The sequence below is a fragment of the Elephantulus edwardii genome, unplaced genomic scaffold (genome assembly GCF_000299155.1).
Source record: "Elephantulus edwardii isolate Elephantulus edwardi_28Jun2011 unplaced genomic scaffold, EleEdw1.0 scaffold00005, whole genome shotgun sequence".
Classification (NCBI taxonomy): Eukaryota; Metazoa; Chordata; class Mammalia; order Macroscelidea; family Macroscelididae; genus Elephantulus; species Elephantulus edwardii.
In genome coordinates this window covers 22,140,757-22,155,206 of record NW_006399755.1, presented here as the reverse complement: position 1 = coordinate 22,155,206, position 14,450 = coordinate 22,140,757, and the positions used below count along the sequence as shown (strand labels likewise).

Sequence of the window (14,450 nt, the reverse complement as noted above, 5' to 3'; positions counted from 1 at the left end):
TAACAACAGCAATGAAATATCCAGAGATAATAGATCAGAGAATATCCTATTTGGTTCCACGAGGTTCTCACTGATTAGTTTTCAGAAGTAGATTGGGAATCCTTTCTTTTTAGTCTGTGTCATATGACAACTTTGTTGAACCCTGGTCACATGAATGACTCTACTATTATTTGAAATACTAATACCAGGGCTTGCAGCATCATAGCAACTCAAAATCACCACAGCACAGTAAACTGACATATTGGTGCTGTTGCCGTATTAATGCACAACAGTCCTATGTACAAAAGAACAAGACACTCTTCAGTCATGCATTATTGTTGCTGTTTGAGTTCATTGTTGCAACCGCTGCATCCATCCACCTCTCTGAGGATCTGGTCCTCATATATCCTTTTGCAGAGACTGTTACTATCCTTATTTAAAGTTAAGTGTATGAACACAGTTAAGTGTTCTGTAAATCTATTCTTAATATTATCTATAATTTGTCCTAATCCACACAGTTTATTCCCTTTGTATAGTCAGTAAAACAAATAAAGATATTTCTGTTATACTCTGCTTTCAGTCAAGATCTATCTGATACCAGCAATGATACCCCCTGTCCCAAGTACTCTTCTGAATTCATCTTGAATTTCTGACCATTTTCTGTCAATCTTTCATGGTAATTCTTTTGGGTAATTGTTTTAACTAAGTGCAAATATGGTTCTCTTTTAATCTGTTGGCCAGATAGTTGTCTTCCAGATTTTATTTTCATAGATGGTGAGGAGCGGGTCACTGCCACAACTGTATTAATTTGTTGAAACTTTTCAGTTATCATTCTGTCAGTTCTGGGATCCTTATTTTGTCCAATACCTTCAGCACATTTAGATTTCTTCCTACTGCATCATCAGTTATTAATCATATGCTACCCCTTGCTATGTTTGAATATCCAATTATTTTTGGTACAGTGACTCTGTGTATGCCTTCTATCTTTTGATGCTTCCTACATCAGTATTTTTCACATAGAATTTTCCCATATAATAAATCAAGTCTTGAAGGTTTTCTTTCTTCCTTTTGGCTTGAAAAATGATAGGTGAGGTTGTTGTTTGTTTGTTTGTTTCATTTTCTAACTCCAAGTCTTCATGTATTTCATTACAGTATCCTACACTGTCTTCTTGAATCATTCTTTGAAATTTTAATCTTCTCTCTTTCATCATTTCTTCCATTCACTTTAGATATATTAAATGTTACAGATAAAATTTTATTTTCTTCTGATATGCATTTTGATATTACTTTTCTCTCCTGTATTTTTAATAACTCTTTGGGTATGATTTCCTTGATGTCAGCCAGAAATTTGTTTGGTCTTTAGTGATTAGTGTTTAGTGCATCAAATCTATTCTTTTTTAATTTTTTTTAAAATTTCCATTCATTCATTGTTGCACATTTTCCAACCTACCCCCTCCGCAGTTCACTTTTCTCTTTGGAAAAAAATTCTTTCACTGTTGCACAATTTACACACACACACACACACACACACACACACACACACACCCTGCTATCAGTCCACTTTGCTATGTAGCTCTTATTCTGGACTATTGTCATGCAAATAATACCTAATCATATATTTCTTTTAAACAGTTCTTTCCCTCATCATTTCAATACAGTGTACACTATTTATCCCCTCTTTTCTTAATTTCCCCTCAACACCCATGTTAGTCCTGTTTTATAGCAGTGAGGTTATGCAGTATTTGTCCTTTCGTGACTGATATATTTCATTCAGCATAATGTCCTCCAGGGTCACTCATTTTGTATAATATTTTATGAGTTCCTTGTTTTTCTGTCCTTCATAGTATTCCATTGTGTGAATATACTACACCTTTCCTAGCCATTTATTCGTTATTGGGCACTTGGGTTGTTTCCCTCTCTTTGCTATTGTGAACAATGCAGCAGCAAACATAGGTGTGCATATACCTGTTTGGGTAGCAGTTCTGATTTCTATAGGATATATTCCCAAGTAGTGGAATTGCTCAGTCTAATAATATTTCTATTTCCAACTTTTTGGAAAAGTGCCATTCTGACTTCTGAAGTGGTTGCACCATTTTACACTCCCACCAACAGTGAATAAGGGTTCCCATTTCTCCATAACCTCATCAGCATTTGTTGTTTGCTGCTCAAGGCTATTTTTAATATGGTCTCTAAATGCAGATGGGATATATGCAAGGTCATACTTGAGCTCTTATTACTTGTTTTCATTTTCTTCAGCTTCAAGTTGGCCTTGCATATACAAAGCTGATGATCTGTTCCACAGTATGCCTTGACGTTATTCTAACTGACAATATTAAGCTGTTTCCATTGTCTCTTTACACAGACATTGTCTACTTGATGCCTATATATTCCTTCTGGTGAGGTTGCCAGAGTTCCCTGTTTGTATGTGTAATCTCTGTTTTTGGAAAAACAACCCTGATGTACATCTTTCCTGACTTTAAACAGTGTTTCCTCATTCTGTTCAAACAACAGGTTTTCGGAGTAGGTATTGGTTCAAATGAACACAATGGTTTTAGGATTCTCGTTCTTCTCAATGTTAGTACTAGTTTGTTATGACCCGCATAGGGAGCTCTGATGGCCTTGTGGTAAGAGCCTGTGCTTCAATCCTGAATGCGCACCTTTTGAGTCCACCAGCTGATCCATGGGAGAAGGATGAGCAATCACCTCCTGTGTGATTAACTGCTTCTGAAATAGTACTCAACAGCAACAACAACATAATCTATATAGTCAAATGCTCTTGCATAGTCAATAAAACACAAATAGACATTTTTCTAATATTTTCAACTTTCACTTAGGATCTTTCTGACAACAGCAATTATATCCATAGAGTCATATCCTCTTCTAAACTCAGCTTGAACTACTGGCAGTTCCCTGAGAGCTCCCTTAATAATGCTGCTTAAAGCTTTCTTGCTTTCTAGCCCCTTGAATGAGTCCTTGGGCTTACATGCAGTGCAAAGACCTAACAGCATCCTCAAGAAATAGTATGGTGTCTAGCTGAAATTTTAATCTAAGTAACTAAGAGATCTATGTAACAATAAGGAAATCAACAGCAAGAGTTTAAGAAATAAAATGCTAAGTGAGATTTTATGCTTGTTGCTATTCTAGCTGATTTTGGACTATTTTCAGCAATATTTTGCTTGCATGAAATATTAATGATATTTTTCAATAATTTTCATATTTTTTGGCTCTCCTTTATTGATGATGACAAAAAAATATGGTTCTCTTCCAGTCATTCAGCCGAGTAACTGTCATTCAAATTTGCAGGAATAGAGTAGGCTACATCTATTTGTTAAAACATGCTAATTGGTATCGCATCAATTCCTGGGGCCTTATTTTTTGCCAGTAACTTCAGTGCATCTTGAACTTCTTCCTTCATTACCACTGGCTCTTGCTCATATGATACTTCCTGAAGTTTTTCAGAGTCAACCAATTCTTTTTGGTATAGTGGCTCTGTGTAGTCTTACAGATTAGTAGTTACAGAGTAATAAACACAAATAATCTTGTCTCCCATGTTTTGTAATCTTCTGCTATCATACAGTCCCTGGCCATATTTATATCACCATGGCCTTATTTTTCAAAATAATTATTCTTCTTTATATCCAACTTCTACGTTCAATAGTTAGTAATTATCAATGTGTTTGAGTGTATATTTGATAAATTTCAAACAGCAGAAGTTGATGAAAATTGGCTAATGAAAACTTTGTGAATAACAGCAGGACATTATATGATTTAGTGTTGAAAGATGAGCCTCCAGATAGAACTCCATCAAAGTTGCTTTTAATGATGTGAATGCAGTAAAGTTTTTAATATCTTCATTTATTGATTAAGAAAAGTTAGAAGAAACTAGTTACAAATGTTCACTAATAATTGGAATGGGAAATGCTCAAAGTGTGAAATCTTTGAAAATTGGAAGTTCTAAAAAAAACTGAAGATAGACATCAGTGAACTAAAATTGACTCAGCTTAACTCACTAGCATATAGTTGATTCTGATTTACAGAGATCCTCTACTGGATTTCCAAGGTTTTAAATCATACTAGGAGGAAATTGTCCATCAGAACCATTGGTGAATTTGAACCACCATAGATGTACAGCTTTGGGGTTAGCAATACATCTCACTATGGACTTTGCTACCAGAGCAGCCCAAAATGGACTTATATTGATAATTTTTAATCTGACAAAAATGTGACCTACTTAGCCAGAATGACAAACTAAAGAAGAATAACTTTACATTGTTTGGCAAAAACAATATTTCAAGTTCTATTCTGATGTACAATGTCGTCAGTGATGGGATAATATCCACATACCTAAATGGAAGACCAAATTGAATTACCAATGCCAAGAATAAAAAAAGTGAACATTTTTTTTAACAACTGCTGTGGTATGTGTGGTGGATATATCTAGAGTTTCTTTACTAAAGCTTAGTGGAATTATTCTAACTTAAGTATGTGATTATGTTTCCTTAAGTTCCTGATAGAGTTATTTTTTGAAAAGCACTTATTAAAATGTATTGGCAACTGTGAAAATAGTTATGTATAATTTTGCTTTTCATTTCATCATATCAGTTCTACATATTATGATTGCAAGGCCTTGGTCACATGTAAATGTAGTACAATTTCATGAGTACTTAATCTGAATGACAATGAGGTTAATGGGCTTTAGAGGTGCAGGTAAAATTCCTGGAGTGCATAGATAAGTAAATCCATATCAAGCTGCTTTTGTGAACATGGAGTCAATGATATTATAAATATACTCGTTAATTATTGCAATAAAATCAGAACCAACTCATAACTGACTCTCCAGTAGTTTTTCAGAAGATGGAATCATATGAGAGCTGAACAGAAGATTTCAAAGGGCAACTTGGGAGGACAAAGCAAACTATTATAATGGAAGGTGCAGAGAGCTGGAATTAGAAAATAAAAAGGGAAGAACTTGCTCTGCATTTCTCAAGCTGAGATAACGAAAAGACAAATTTAAACCTCAAGTTGAAATATTGAAAGATGCTATGGGTAATATATTGATCAACCCAGAAAGTATCAAAAGAAGATGGAGGAGGGGGGCACTGCTTTCTAGCTACACCACACAGAAGCCTTAAACTCAACCAAAAGGGACTGGGACAGGTTGAGGCAGGCAGAGATGTCTTTTGTGGAAGGGAACAATAGTCTTCCTGTTTGCCATATCAGGTACTATAGGGAAAACACTGCTGTCAAGCCCTTGGCTTCAGGCCAAAAGGGAAGCACAAATATACTGGTCCTTTACAAAACATTGCCATACTCTGAGTCATTCCATAGTTACAATGATGTAACATCTAATAAGAAAAGGCACGTATGTCAAGAAAGCAGCAGTGTGTTTCAGGCAACAGTAAAAAACAAAATAACCCTTCTCCTAAAAAAGCAGACCCAATGAAAACCCCAGGTAGAGAGAGCCAAAAGAAATATGTTGATGTGGAGTTATTTGAACAGCTACAGAAGAAGAAGCAAATGATGGAAGAAACAATTAAGAGAGAAATACCCCAGAGATAATAAACCAGAAGAAATATAATGATGAGGAACAACTTAAACAGCGATGGAAGAAAATGCAAAGATAGAAGAAAGAATTTATAGTATAGATAAAGAGGTATAAGAACTTAAAAAGCATCACAAGACAGAAAGCATACAGTGAACACAGTACTGGAAATAACAGAAAAGCATGAAAATGCAATCCAGAATACTAAGACAGAAATGGCAGATGTATCCAACAAGCTAGTAGGACAAAAATGTAGAACTGAAGAGATGGAACAGAGTCAGTGAACTGGAAGACAAGAGCCTCAATGGAAACATACTAGAAGAAAAATGAGAGATGAAAAGTAAAGAAAATGAAGAACACATTAGGATCATGTAGGATGACATCAAAAGGAAAAATATACGTCTGATTGGAATTCAAGAACAGAGGAGTGACTGGAAAATCATCGATAAAATGGTGGAAGAGGTACTAGAAGAAAACTTCCCAGATATTTTGAAGAATAGGGAAATCCACATTCAAGAAGCACAGCAAACACCAAGCTGACTAGACCCAAACAGAAAAACATCATGACACATCATAGTCAAATTCTCCAAATTACAAGATAAGGATAGAATTCTAAAGTGAGCGAGAGAAAAGCAAAGAGTCGCATACAAAGGGGAAACAATTAGATTATGTTCTGATTTTTCAGCAGAAACCATGTGAGCTAGAAGACAATGGGATGACATATACAGAAAGTTGAAAGAAAAAAATTTGCCAGCCAAGTATCCTATCCCCAGCAAAGTTCTCCATCAAATATGAAGGAGAACTTAGAACCTTTGAAGAAAAAAAGGAATATAAGTAATTTGTGAAAATAAGACAAAAACTACAAGAAATTTTAAGTGAAGACCTTTAAACAGAGATGCCAAAAGAAAGGGAATGGACCATATTAATCAGAAACAACAGAAAACAAAGCACAACAAAATGACAAAAGTAGAACCTGGCCTGACAATAATTACACCTAATGTGAATGGACTAAAAGCACCAATTAGGAGAAAAAAGAGTAGCAGAATGGATTGAAAAAACAAAGCCCCGTCAATATATTGCCTACAAATGACACATTAAAAAAAGAAAAGAGAACATGGAAACAGCCCAAATGTCCAACCACAATTGAATGGGTTGAGAAATTATGGTACACTCACATGATGGACTACTACATGGCAAGCAGTAGCAATGATTTTGTAAATCACTATTTAACTTGGGAGGGACTGGAGAGCATTATACTGAATGAAATAACTCAATCCCATAGGAAAAATAATGTATAAGACTATTATTGTATAATGAGTATGAGGATCCAAGTGGGGGGAGGGTGGGAGCAGAGGGATGAGGATGAGCTGAGGGGATGATGAATCATGTTGTTGTTGTTAAGTGTCATCGAGTTGTAGACAACTCTTAGTGACCCTATGAATTAAAGACCTGAACACTTGTATAAATTTCATCGTTTCTCCACAGCCATAGAGTTTCCAGAGGAAAGCTATTTTGGAAATGAATGCCACTCCTACTTCCTAACTTGTTTTAATTGGGAAGCTCCACCAAACACTATCCACCATGGGTAACCATTATAGAATTTGACACGTCAGTATCACAGTGTTTAGCATCACAGCAATCATGAGTTACCTCTGTACAGAAAATGGACAAAAACAATTAAAACCAGGCCTGAGAGTCACAGATTAAAACCACCCACCTTTGGCTGGGTAGTATAACTTTCTATCCACTAGGCCAACAGAGCAGGCAACTCGACAGGGTTATTGTTGTTATGTGTCGCTGAGTCACCTGCGACTCATAGCGACCCTATGTACAACAGCCCTAAACCCTGATCTATCCCATGCTAATCATATTGTTCCAACACGTGTACCCCTATTACCCCAGTGACTGAATCAATTCATCTCATCGAGGGTTTTCCCCTCCTGTGTGATCCCTCCACCCTCCCAAGCATGACGTACCTCTCCAAGGACTGATCTCTTCTTGCAACATGTCTAAAGTATATCAAATGAAGCTTCAGAATTCTTGCCTCCAAGCAGTAGCCTAGTTTAACCCTCTCTAGGACGAACCTGTTCATTCTCTTAGCAGTCCAATGTCCTTCTCCGACACTACACAGCTCAAAGGCGTCAATTCTCCTCCTATCATCTCTAGTCATTGTCCAGCTCTCTGATGCATAGAAAGTGATTGCAAAGACTATGGCCTGTATGGTGAACTTTATCTCCAGACTGACATCATTGCTCTTCAGTACTCTGGAGAGGTCTCTGACAACAGATTTTCCCAATATGTCTTTTAATGTTCTGACTGCAGGTGCCAAGAGTGGTGATTATGTTGAGAGTATATAAGGTAATAAATCTGAAGTACTTAGTATAGTACCAAACATAGAAAGTACTCATAAAATGCAGTCATTATTTGTATTGTAATAATTCTGTTTCTATTTGCAAGTGATATCTTAAATATTTTTTATACCTTTATTAGGAAAATAACATAATCTAACTCTTTTCTAGTTCATTGAGGAGAAAGGCTTTATTTGGGAGCCCAAGTAGCTACTGGGGACACATTGCATTGAGAGTGTGGAGAAGAGAGTGACTGTTTGTTTGGGTTTTGTGGTTTTTTTATTATACTAGTTTCTTTACAAAATTTGAATACATTGTTTTTCAGATCAGATTCTTCCAATTTCCCTCAACCTCCCCATCAAATTGTACAACCAACACCCCTGCACATCCTCATAACTCCCCACCCTTGGATCCTCATACTCATTCTATAATAATTATTTTATACAATATTTGTCCTTGTGGGACTGAGGCAGTTTGAGAGTGACTATTTTGATCAAAAGAGAAGTGCAAGCCTACCTGGAAAAGAAGACATTCGTGCTGGTCTTGGAAAATGAGTAGTATTGTCAGACCTGCAATATTGACAAAGGTATTCCAATATGAAGAAAAAGGGGAGAAAAAATTTTCTGTCAAGTCATCTGTGACTCATGGCATCCACATGTGTGTTAGAATGGGACTGTGGCCTGTGGGTTTTCGGTGGCAGATCTTTTAGCAGTAAATCACCCAGTGTTTCTTACACGATGCCTCAGAGTGAACTGAAACCTCTTAACTCTTCTGTTAACACCCAAGTAGGTTAAGAATCTGCACTACTTAGGGACTCTGTCTTTTAAAGACCAGTGGAATTGAAGAGCCTGTATTAGTACGCTTAAGGAGTTGTAATAGAAGATTGGGCTGGAGTTGTGTCCCAAACCGTGTTAAGAAGGTAAATGGTGCAGTAAGCTCTGGGTTTTAGACGAATCACTCTGAGTGCAGAGTGGAGAGTGTCTGTGAAATGAAGATATGAAAACAGGGGCCTAGTTAGCTGTTGAGACATTGAGGTAGGTCACTAACAGTAGAAACAGATAAGATGACTTTGCATGCCAAACCTCAATATTATTGAAGATACATTTTTTATTAATGTGATTAAAGTATGAATACATTATCTTCTTGTCCCCTCCGGTAAACTTGACTGGAAAGATAACTAATTAAGATAAATTTGTTTTCCTTTTAAAGAGAGGCCACCCAGGAGACGAAATATCCTTTCATGTTTTTAGTACCCTTTTGATTATAAGATGGGGTCGATGGATTTGGTTTAAACTTCTTAGGTTTAAATTACTTCTAAGAATAAATTCTGCATGTGTTTTCAGGTCCTACAAAACGTTTTCCTGTGGTCTCTGTCAATCATATTTTGAAAGATGTGTTAACTAACCATCTGCAAGAAGAAAAATATGAACCAGACCTCTGTAGACAGAAGACTAAAACTATTTCTGAGGTACTTGTCTGATTTTCCCAAAGCGTAGCTATAACTAGATGATCAGCTGAGAGCACAACCTCTTACCTTTGATAAAGGGAATTAACTTGCAGTAGCAATGGGAAGAGGGCATTCTGGTGGCTTAGTGGGTAAGAAGTTGCACCACCAATACAAAGGCAGGTAGATCAAATCCACCAGCTGCTCTGTCAGAGACAGATGGACTATCTCCTCTTAGGTGATTTATAGGTTCTGAAAACCCATTGGAATGTCAGCTAAGAATCAGTTCTAACTTGATGGTAGGTACATAACAACAAGAAGCATTGGGAAGAAACTGCGCATTTTTTCTTCTTCTGAGCAGCCGATATGTTCAAACCACTGAAGACAATAAAATGTATGGACAAAACAGAGATTATGTGCAACATTTGCATGCATTTTATAAAAAAAAAGTTTTACAAGTATTCCATCTACAAAAAGTTTCTTTTTAAATGATACAATGATGAGTTTTTTTAACTGTAATTTTAACAAAAGTTTAGGGAAAGGTTAGGTTTTCATTCATTCATTGTAGCACGTTTTCCTACTCTTCCTACCTTCCCCAGTCCACTTTGCAATATGCCTCTTATTCTAGATTGTCATACATATAATGCCTAATCATACATTTCTTTCAGATACTTCTTCCCCTCATCTGTTCCAATGCAGTGTTAATAATCTATCCACTCTTTTTCAATTCTCCCCTATCCTCCACGTCAGACCTAGTTTATAACATCAGTGTCATGCAGTATTTTTCTTTTTGTGACTGAAATATTTCACTCAGCACAAAGTCTTCCAGGTTTACCTAAATTGTGTAATGTCTTACGAGTTCATTGCTTTTCAATGCTGTGTAATGTTTCATAATGTGAATGTACCACAGTTTTTCTATCCATACACTTGTTGATAGGCACTTGAGCTCCTTCCATCTCTTTGATATTGTGAATAAGCAGTATAAACATGGGTATTTTTAATTATGGCTCTAGTTTCTTTAGTAGCGGAATTGCTGGCTCAAATGATATTTCTATTTCCAACTTTTTAAGAAAGCAACAGATCACCTTCCATAGGTTATATTTACATCAGCAGTACTTAAGAGATCCAATCTCTCCAAAACCTGACCAGAATTTGTCGGTTGCTGCCCTGCTGAACTTTGCTATTATTGCTAGGGTGAGATGATATATCATAATTGTTTTAATTTGCATCTCTCTGATAGCTAGGGAGTTTGAACATTTCTTCATGAGTTTGCTTGCGATCTGAATTTCTTCTTTGGTGAAGTGCCTGTTCATGTCTTGTGGCCAGTTTTTTATTGGGTTATTGCCTTTTTCTTTTTAGGTGCCAATTGTTGTTATGTGCCATTGAGTTGCTTGCGACTCATAGTGATCCTATGTACAACAGCCAAACTCACCATCTCTGACACACCCATCCGGATTACCCCAATCACTGAATCAATCCACCTCATAGGGGGCCTTCCCCTTCTGCACTGTCCCTCCACCTTACCAAGCATGATGTCCCTCTCCAAGGACCTGTCCCTCCTTACAACATGGCCAAAGTATGTTAGACAGAGCCTCAGAATCCTTGCCTCCAAGGAGCAGCCCGGTTTGACCCTTTCCAGGATGAATCTGTTTGTTTTCCTAGGAGTCCTTGGTACCCTCAATACTCTTCTCCAGCACCAAAGTTCAAAGGCAACAATACTCCTTCTATCCTCCTTAGTCATTGTCCAACTCTCTGACGCATAACAAGTGATAGCAAAGACCATGGCCTGTATCAGATGCACCTTGGTCTCCAAAGAGACACCATTGCTCTTCAGTACTTTGGAGAGGTCCATAACAGCAGACTTTCCCATGGCAATATGTCTTTTAATTTCCTGGCTGCTGGTGCCGAGAATGTTGACTGTAGAGCCAAGCAAACTGAAGTTGTGAATAATCTCAGTCTCTTTACCATCCATCCTGATGCTGTCAGTTGGCTCAGTGGTGAGAATCTTTGTCTTCTTGACATTGAGCCTCAATTCATATTGGAGGCTGCAGTCCTTGACCCTCTGCAGCAAGCACTTTAGGTCCTCCTCAGTTTCAGTAAGCAGGGTTGTATCATCTGCATATCGCAGACTGTTGATAGATCTTCCACCAATCTTGACCCCACATTTCTCCTCATAGAGCCCAGCCTCCCAGATAATCTGTTCTGTGTACAGGTTGAAAAAGTATGGAGACAGGACACATCCCTGTCGTACACCCTTGCCAATTTTGAACCATGCAGTGTTTCCTTGCTCTGTTCTGATGACTGCCTCTTGGTCCAAGTATAGGTTTTTCATTAGCACGATCAAGTGTTCTGGTATGCCCATTCTCCTCAGAGTCAGCCACAGTTTGTTATGATCCACACAGTCAAATGCCTTTGCATAGTCAATGAAACACAGATATGCATTCCTCTGTATTCCCTGCTTTCAGCTAAGATCCTTCTAACATTAGTTACAATATCTCTAGTACCACGACCCCTTCTAAACCCTGCCTGGACTTCTGGCAGTTCTCTGCTGATGTGTTGTGACCGTAGTTTTTGCATAATCTTCAGTAGAATCTTGCTTGCATGTGAAATTAATGATATTGTTCTGTAGTTCCACATTCTGTTGGGTCACCAGAGTATTCTATAAATTTTAGATAAGAGTCCCTTATCAGATAATGTCATTGCCAAATATTTTCCCATTCTATGGGTTTCCTTTTTACACTGTTGGAGAAGTTTTCTGATGTACATAGGGATTTGATTATTAGAAGGTCTCATTTATCTACTTTATTCTCTCTGGTTATAGGTTTTTAATTATGTTTTGGATTCTGTTCATGCTGTAAATTAGGGCTTCTAGAATTGTCTGCTGGAGTGTCAGTTCTGACTTGATAGTGCACAACACCTACAACAAGAATTTTTCCTAGCTTTTCTCTGATGAATTTTACAGTCTTTGGTTTTATTCCTAGGTCCCTGATCCACCTTGAATTGTGTTTTGTGGATGGTGTGAGGTGTGGGTCTTACTTAAGTTTTCTTAAAACTGACAGTTTTCCAATTTTACCATAAATTATACAATATTAGAATGATCATTTTCTGTTTGCCAAAAGCAACTACCATTCTTGAGCACCATCATATAAAGAGATGGTAGTTTTAAAATACATTACTGTTTTCCTTCATTAAAAAGCTGACACTTTGTATAGGTCTTCTTTCTTTTTCATAAACAAGTTGTTTAATAAACTTTCTTGATTAGTCACATTTCTGTAAACCCCTGAGTATAGCCCCTTAATTTTACAAGACCTGACAATAAAACTCTAGAAGTCCAATGCACTGTAGATTGCACCACCGAGCCGGGATAAGACAATAGGATTCTAAATCCAACATTCTTTCAAGGCAAGCCATCATAACATAGATTTTTAAGTCATTTAATGAAAGTTAGCCCTCAACACAAGAAAAAAAAAATCTGTGTTCTGAATTATAATTTTCTATGTCATAGAAAATATAGATTAATTGCTGGTACTATAATTCTGCCCCTGAATGTTCAGTTTGCTGGAAACAGTGCTTGAAAGAAATCATCACTGTGGATGAGTGAGGGTATTGACAGCACATCATGTAGTTTTATGTAATGGCATACCATATAGGTGTGACAGAGGGACTTCTGATGGCCTAGAGGGTAAGACGTTGAGCTACCATCCCAAAGGCAGGAGCTTCAAATTCACCAGCTGCTCTATGGGAGAAAAGTGAGCAATCTCCTACCTTATAATTTACTGCTTCTGAAAGCCCACTGGAGGATCAGCTATAAATCAGTTCCAAATTATTAATGGTGCATAATATCAACAAAACATGTATTACTAAGAATTAAGATTTTTCCATTTCATAGGGGTGGTGGGAAATGGGAAGGATTTAGTGTGAAAAAACAATGTATTCGAATTTTGTAAATAAACTAGTATAAAAAATAAAAATAAAATAAAAATATTTTAAAAGATTTTTCTATTTCAGTGTTACTGAATGATAAATATTTTTATTTTCTTTTAAATTGCTAGATTATTAAAACCCGGGTCAAGGACTTGATGATTCCACGGTATAAGTTAATCGTGATTATCCACATTGGACAACTGAATGGGCAGAGCATACATATTGGAAGCAGATGTCTCTGGGATCCTAAAAGTGATACTTGCTCATCTTATGTTTTTAGAAACTCTTCTCTTTTTGCTCTTGCAAATGTTTATGCAGTTTACTTTGAGTAATTGGAGAGAAATCTGTTCTTCATTTTTATTTCAATCAGAAAATAGACTGTTTCTATGTAAACAGAAGTTTTCCAGTACATAACTATGAAAGAAACAATACTGTTTTTTCAACAACTGGAAACTTTTGGTGCTCTCTTAAGCGTTTGAGAAGATGAGGTGGTACAAGAAAGCATATTTTTTATACAAAGCAGGAGGTGAGCTTTGGTTGCACTGGATTGCTTTTCATAGATAGTGATTCTTATTAAATATTGCTTTTGGAAATAATTTTTTTCAGTTTCTCCATAATTACAGAGATATAGAATTTCTTGCATTATCCTTTAATGAAGATAAGTTTTAAAGAATAGTATGACTAAAAAATAAAAATTAAAAAAAAATAGTATGACTATGCACCATACCCTATAAAAGACAGTAGAAAATTCAGTGTAGTATACACAAATGATAATATGCCTCAAGGCTGCATATGAAAGAATACTAGTTTTCATTTTTCACTTAATAAATTGAACAGAGTTCATTAACTTCAATTATTGTTACATGTACCTGACAGTTGGAACTGCAGAGGTAGAATTAATGACTTCATAACTATTATCATGGCCCCACGGGGCAGCCAGCTAAAACCAGAAGCTCTTGTGGGTTGCCTGCACTTTACAAAATTGTGGGGGAACTGAACATTGGTTCTTCAATAATGGAAACTATTAAGTGAACAAAAGCTTTTTAGAGCATTGAAGTAGACGCTGTGACATTAAATATGCATGATGCTTAGTAGTAAATGTATCTGTAACACATAAAATCATGTATTGGAAAAAGACACTATTTTCAAATATACACTGCCTCATATGCCTTTGGATAAGTTTTCTGAGGCTAATACACTTTTACACAAAATA

General features: G+C 36.6%; 1 protein-coding gene across 1 annotated transcript in view; it reads left to right on the top strand.

Annotated features, from left to right (window-relative positions):
- Positions 1-13,569, top strand: part of TCTEX1D1 (Tctex1 domain containing 1) — a 47,405-nt gene extending 33,836 nt beyond the window's left edge. The window contains exons 4-5 of the mRNA XM_006879835.1: positions 9,213-9,337; positions 13,366-13,569. Coding sequence (XP_006879897.1) covers positions 9,213-9,337; positions 13,366-13,569 — 329 coding nt within the window. The remainder of the gene's footprint in view (positions 1-9,212; positions 9,338-13,365) is intronic.
- Positions 13,570-14,450: the final 881 nt, after the last annotated feature.